The sequence below is a fragment of the Alexandromys fortis genome, unplaced genomic scaffold (assembly GCF_014885135.2).
Source record: "Alexandromys fortis isolate MF-2015 unplaced genomic scaffold, M_Fortis_MF-2015_v1.1 scaffold_555, whole genome shotgun sequence".
In the NCBI taxonomy this organism is placed as follows: domain Eukaryota; kingdom Metazoa; phylum Chordata; class Mammalia; order Rodentia; family Cricetidae; genus Alexandromys; species Alexandromys fortis.
In genome coordinates, this window is record NW_026068448.1 from 1 (window position 1) to 7,496 (window position 7,496).

The 7,496-nt window shown below is 50.4% G+C and overlaps 1 protein-coding gene across 7 annotated transcripts in view; it reads right to left on the reverse strand.

Moving 5' to 3' along the window:
* Positions 1-6: 6 nt before the first annotated feature.
* Positions 7-7,496, reverse strand: part of LOC126495719 (kinetochore protein NDC80 homolog) — a 33,511-nt gene continuing 26,021 nt past the window's right edge. For 5 of the 7 annotated variants that reach the window (XM_050133318.1, XM_050133315.1, XM_050133316.1 and 2 more), the window contains one exon: positions 7-659. In XM_050133318.1, the coding sequence (XP_049989275.1) occupies positions 522-659 (138 nt within the window). In that variant the 3' untranslated portion in view covers positions 7-521. The remainder of the gene's footprint in view (positions 660-7,496) is intronic. The other 2 variants (XM_050133320.1, XM_050133319.1) reach the window with 2 other exon arrangements.

A 7,496-nucleotide genomic window follows, 5' to 3' on the forward strand; every position in this document is an offset into this window, starting at 1 on the left:
GGGCGGGGGTGCCTGGTGCCCAAGGGCCCGTTGAACATAGCCGTATAGGCACACATATGCATACTGCCACCGAAACCATTGGTCTGCCTCCAAGAGAGCAGTGGGGGTAGGAACCCTGATCATAAGACTAAGCACCATCTGTTGGCTGAACCTGAATCTTACATGCAAGGGGTGTGCTTCTGAGCCTCAATCTCAGACCAGATCCTCAACAGGCTTCAGAGCTCATTGAGGGAAGAGCTGGGGTAGGGCACTGGGTTCTGGGGTCCAGTTTAATTTGCTCTGCGAAGAGTCTGCTAAAGAAAACAAATGCTCAGATCAGGGCTTCAGTGCACAGGAACTCCCCAAACTCACCCCCCAATGTCTTTAGCTATGCCTCCCAGGCACACAATCTGTCTTTTGCCCAGCATCCATACCATCACTATGAAACGTCAGTGGCGTCGGTCACATCCTCCTATGTCCTCTCCCAGGTCCGGTTCAAGCTGGCTTTGCTTCACAGGCCCTGCGATGTGTTTTCTCTAGGTCTAGTGTCCTCTGGAGTGCCTCCCACAGCTCCACACAGAGTCTAGGCCTGTTGTCAAAGGGCCTCTTGACCATAACCCATCTAAGAACTGCAGCTCCTGCCTGAGTGCCACACAGATCATCACACGCGGCTGCCTGGGCTTTAATGAGTGAAACAGCAGAAAAACAGCTGGTATAGTGCCTGGACCCCAAGATTATTTGCCAACAGAAGGGTTGTATTTGCTAGTCCCTTCTTCCTGTCAGTGGGTCACCCAGTCAGTATGCATTGACTGCCCTGTTTTATGCTGTTCAAGGTTCTGGAGACACATAGTAGACAAACCTCCAACTTCTCAAATGAATCTCTTAGTTCAAGAAGGAAAGGAAGCTTGCCTCTAACTTCAACCCTTGAGGTGGGGGGCTGTGATGGAAGTTGGTTCTGGGTATGTGCTGAGGAGATGGGGAGGCTGTCTTGACTGGAAAGGTGGGCTACTGAGCAGAGATTGCCATCAAAATTCTCTGGGCTCAATTTTCTATCATCCATAAAGGAACATAGGAAGGAAGGGCTTGATGATGGGTTTCATCCCCAGCATCACATAAAAGGGGGGAAAAGCCTACAGGAACAGTCAGAGGCTGAGGATGATGGGGCTGATTCCTGTTCCTCCCACCAGCTGGGCCCTGCCAGCAGGAGCCCTTGGCTCAAGGGATTAATGGCTGGATTACCCTGCTGGCTTGTCAGATGCTCCCATATCATGGCTACCCTATGGCCCAGCCTCTATTCCTATCTGAACTTGGAGACACGCAACAGTTTCTGCCTGAGGCCACGCATCTGAGTAGCTGGCTAAGTTTCCCAGTCTCTGCTTCCCCAAGAGCAGAACTGCCAGCAGGTCCACTGGAACAGGGTGATTAGAAGAAGCCCAGGTGCAAGTTTCTGCTTGGTCACTGGGCACCTTGTGTTCCCACTTTCTAGCTTCAGGTTCCTCTTCTGCACAACAAATGTAGCCATGATGAGGCTGACAAAAAGGCAGCCGTGGTGATGAGGCTGACACATAAAGGTAACCATGGTGATGAGGCTGACACATAAAGGTAGTCATGGTGATGAGGCTGATGTGGAAAGGTAACCATGGTGATGAGGCTGGCACACAAAGGTAGCCATGGTGATGAGGCTGACACACAAAGGTAGCCATGGTGGTAATGCTGACACTTTTTTTTTTTTTGGTTTTTCGAGACAGGGTTTCTCTGTGGTTTTGGAGCCTATCCTGGAACTAGCTCTTGTAGACCAGGCTGGTCTAGAACTCACAGAGATCCGCCTGCCTCTGCCTCCCGAGTGCTGGGATTAAAGGCGTGCGCCACCACCACCCGGCTTTGAGGCTGACACTTAAAGGTAGCCATGGGACATGCCCCTGTGAGGACAGTCCCACCCCAAAAAGGACAGGTCTCCCACAAGTAGTTGCCCCATAGCACAAATTCACTCCTGCAAAGACACTCCTGCATGTCTCCTAAAAGACATGCCTCCTCCCACAAGAACACACTCCCTCACTCCCAAAAGGACACTCCTAGTATCACAAGGAGACACCCCCCCCAACAAAAAATGTACCTTTCTACAAGGACATGCTCCTTCCCACAAGGATGCTCCTACTCTCACAAGAGCATACCTCCCTCCTCAATGACATACCTCTTACAAGGAAGGTGTGCCTTCTCCCACAGGGACATCCCAACACAATAATTCACCTTCCTCCTCAAGGACACACCCTCTCCCACAAGAACATGCTGCCCCTTCCCTCCAATCTCACCCACTGCAAAGACACTTCCTGTATCAAAGACAGGCCTCCTCATATGATGACATGCCTCCTGTCACAGTGCATGCCCACTCCCACAAGAACGTGTCCACTCACAAATGGACATGTCTATTCTCACAAGGACACACCCCCCTCCCACAGTGACATACATCCTCCCTCAACAACATGACAATTCCCAAAGTGGCCCAAGCTCTCCCATAAGGATAAGATTCTGCCACAAGCACATGCCCCCTGCTGCGCTGCAAGAAAGTGCTCAGTCCCTCAAGGACATAGCTCCTCACAAAAGGACATCCCCCTCCCACAAGGACACACCCATTCCCACAAGAACACTTCTACTATCATGAACTGCCTCCTCCATAAGGAAAATGCCCCTTCTACAAGGACACACCTCCTTCAATAACATGGCCCCTCCCACAAGAAAATGTCCCTCCCACAAGGACACACCTCCTGCAATGACATGGTCCCTCCTATAAGGACATGTCTTGTAGTAACAAGGCAAGCAGGCCTGTTTTTCGTCCCACCCGGCTCCCGCATGGTTAGTTTTACACCCGAAATAACAACATACAAATTGTATTCATTTTAACACTGCCTGGGCCATTAGTTTCAGCCTCTTATTGGCTAATTCTTACATATTGCTTAACCCATTTCTAATAATCTGTGTAGCACCATGGGAAAGATCCACCTTGTTTGACCTGGTGGCTGGCTCCATTGTGTCTGTCTCACTGCTTTCTTCCTCCCAGCATTCTGTTCTGTCTTCCCCGCCTACCTGTGTTTTGACCTATCAGGCCAAGCAGTTTTCTTTATTAATTAACCAATGAAAGCAACAGATAGCAACCCTCCTACATCAAAGTCCTCTCCCACAAGGACACTACTCCTCCCAGAATGACATGCCTCCTGGTAGAAGGTGATTCACCCTTCCACAAGGATACCCTGCCTCCCACAAGTACATGCCCACCCTGACAAAGACACTCCCCCTCTCTCAAGTTACACACCCCCTCCATCAAGGTCCTGCCTCCTCCCAGAAGGACACACCTTCCACAGAGAGGTTCTACCTCTCACAAGGACATGCCTCCTCCCAAAAGGCTGTGTCCCTTTCCAGGAGAAAACACCCCCTCCCACAATGACACATCCCCTCTCATGTGGACAGGCCTTCTGCAATGACTTGCCTCCTATATCAACAACATATCACAAGGACACACCCCATCAAAAAAGGACATGCCTCTTCCCACAAGGATATACCTCCAACAATGACCCACCCATTCCTGAAAAGTACACACCATCTTTCAGTAATATGCCCCCTCTCACAGGGACACACTCCTGCAATGACACACTTCCTCCCACAAAAACACACCCCCTGTCACAAACGACACACTTCTTAAAAGTACACTCCTCTCACTATAGTTCACGACTCCTACAGATGTGACTCCCGTATCAAAGCCATGCCTCCTCATGCAAAGACTTGCCTCATTCCACAAGGACACTTTCTGCAATGATATGCCTCCTCCCAGAGGGACATGCCTCCTCCCACAAAGACATGCCTCATGCAATAACATTGCTCCTCCAAAAAGGACATGACCCATCCCATGACCCTGCAGCGATGTGCATCCTCCAACAAGCACACACACCTACCCACATGGACCCGCCCACTTCCATAAAGACCTGCCCTTTCCACAAGGACATGCCTTCTACAACAAGGTGTCACGCCTCCTTAAACAGGACATGCTCCCTCTCAAGATGTTCTGCCACCTCAATCAAGGACAAGCCCCTCCCACAAACTTATGCCCAATCCCAGAAGGACAGGCCTACTCTCAGAAGGACATCCTATTCCTACAAGAGCATGCCCCCTCCCACAAGTACACACCCAAAACCACATGCCTCTTCCAATAAAGATAGAGTCCCCTACCACAAGGAAATGCTTCCTATAATGATGTACCCTCTCCCTGAAAGGCATGCCTCCTCCCTCAGGGACATGACCCCACATACAAGGATACATCCCCTCCTTCAATGACATGTCCTCTAACAAAAGGACACCTCTACTCACTCAAGGACATGCCCACTCCCACAAGGACAGGCCCCATTAATAAAGGACATGCCCCTCAATAAAGAACATGTACCTCCCTCAAGGTCATGACCTCTCAATAAAGGACACATTGCCTCAATTAAGGACACACCCCTCCCACAAGGTCATGCCCCCTGCAAAGACACGCCCCCTCCAACAAGGACACACCTTCTGCAATGACACATCCCTTTCTGAAAGGCACATCTTCAAGGACATACGCCTCCCACAAAGGCACATCTCAATGACACACCTTCTCCACAAACATGACCCTTCTCTGAAAGACATGCCCACCCCACAAAATTAACTCCTCCTGCAAAGAGGACATGTATCCTCCCACAATTTTCACCCCTTCACAAGAGCATGCCCCTTCCACAAGTTCTCACTTCCTGTAAAGATAAGCCTCTTGCACCAAGGTCACACCTCCCAGAGGACATATCCCTCCCCAAAAGAATTGTCTCCTCCCACAGGAACATACCACATACCACGCCTCTTTGAAGGACACATCCCCTCTCATAAGGAAACACCTCCTTCAATGACACACCTTCCACAAGGACATAACCTTTCCAATAATAACACACTTCTTCCTTCAAGGACCTGCCTCTTAAATAAAGTGCACACCTCCTCTCAGTAGGAAATACCCCCTCCCCTAAGGACACATCCCTTCAACAAGGGCACACCTCCTGCATTGACACACCTCTCCTGTCACCAACAAGCCCCCACCCTCAAGGACATGCCTCCTCAAAAAAGGACATGCCACATCTTACAAGACCACATCTCCTACAATGTCATGCCCCTCACACAAGGATTTGTCCCCCACCAAAATGACATGTGCCCTCCCACAAAGCAACCTCCTGCAAATACATGCCTCCTCCCACAAGGACATACACCCTCCCAGAAGGACACACCCAATTTCACATGGGCATGCCTGCGTTCCCAAGTATTGGCTCCTCCGGCAAGCAAAAGCCCCCTCCCTAAAGGAAATGTTCTCTTCCACAACTTGTGCCACTTTCCACAAGGACTTCTCCTGCACTAACTCGACTAATCCCAGAAAGACTCCTCCCACTAGGACTGATCCCTCCCTCAAGGATACACTTCCACCATCAAGGACACACCCTGTCCCACAAGGACACGCCTCACATAAGGAGGAAACACCTCCTCACACAAGGACACACCTACTCTTATAAGGACATGCCTCAAGCAAAGACACATCTCCTGCATGAAAGTCAGGCCTCCCAATATGAAGATGTGCCCCACCCAGCAAAGACACACCCTCTCATGGACATGCCCCCTCCAATAAGCACTTAGATCCTCCTTCATGGACATACCTCCTCCCACAAGTATGCATCCTTCCCACAAGGACGTGGCCCAACCCACAAGGACACACTCATTCTCTAAAAGACACACCCCTTTCACAGGGAAACACCATTCTCATCAGGACACACCTATTCTGAAAGGACACACCTCCTCCCTCAAGGACACACCCCCACCTACAACGACTTGCCTTCTCCCTGTTGGAAATGCTTGCTCCCACAAGGACACACCTACTCTCAGGAAGAGTAACCTCCTCTGTAAAGAATACACCCTCTTCTACAAGGTCATGCCTCCTCCCAGAATGACACATTTCCTCAAAGAAGGTGACACCCCCTCCCACAAGTACATGGCTCCCTCTGACAAAGATACACACCCTCTCTCAAGTTCACATCACCTCTAAATACACTCATCTACCATCAGTATCACCCCACCTCCCAGAAGGACAACCCCCATAGTGAGATGTAGCCTCCCTCAAGGACTCGTCTCCTATGATGAGTCTCCTCCATCAAAGACATGCCCCTCCCACATGGAACGCCCACTATCACAATGACATACCTACTCCCACAAGGACAGGAGGAAATGCCCACATGGACATGCCTTCTCCCACAAGGACAGGCCTCTTGCAATGGCATGCATCCTCACAGGAAGACATACCTCTGCCCACAAGGATACTCCTTCTGCAATGACACACACACTTATTCCCAGAAAGACATGCCTCCTTCCACAAAGATATGCCTGCTCCCAAGATATCACGTCTCCTCAAACACGCCCACTCCCACAAGGACACATCTCTCCCACAAAGTACTTACCTACTCCCACAATGACGCACCTACTCTTACTGGGACACATCTCCTTCCTCAAGAACACGCCCACTCCCACAAGAACACACCTTTTCCCTGAATGACAAGCTTCCTTGTACTTCTTCTCCCACAAGTACACGCCTCTGCCCACAAATACACACCCTCTCCAACAAAGACATACCCCCTTCTTCAAGTTCACGCCACCTCCAAATACACATCTCCTCCCAGAAGAACATGCACCTTCCACAGGGAGATACCACATCACATAAGGACATCCCATAATCACACACCTCCTGCAATGACATTCCTCCTCACTCAATGACATAGTACCTCCCACAAGGACATGCCCCCTACACAACGCCACTACCACAAGGACCAAGGACATGCCTAATCCCACAAGGACCTGCCTCTTCCTAGGAGGAAACACCCTCTCCCACAATGACACACATCCAATTAGTCCCCATCTGTCTTCTCCAAGGACAGGCCTTGTTCAATGGCCTCCTCCACCAACAAGCCTCCTACCACAAGGACAACCACCCTATCACAAAAGAATGCACACCCTCTCCAAGGACACACCTAGGACACACCTTCTACAATAACATCCCTCTCACACAAGGACAGACAGACTCCCAATGCCCCGTCCACAGCAGTGACTGCCCTGTAGTGACAAAATGCCTCTGCGCTGGCTTTTGCCTGCTGAAGGATTGGGGTTAGAGCTTCTTGGAGCGAAGCCCCAGGTGGTCCCCCTGGCAATCAGTGGTCGAGATAGGACCTGATGCCATAGGCAGATCTCTATCTGGAGATGGCCCTGAGAGCGAGCCCTCCTGACACCTTGCCTGATCTTTCTCTGTATTTCTTAATTTTCTTGTTTATAGCTGACCGCTTACCAAGAGATCAAAGTACGTCCTTGGCTCGGCTCCACCGTTCATTAAAGCAGTCCTTGAGGAAATAAAGTATGCCCCACGCCACCTGAGCCTGGGAAACTTTATTAATTATGAAACAGAAGCGGCTAAAGTTGATATGTTATGAGGG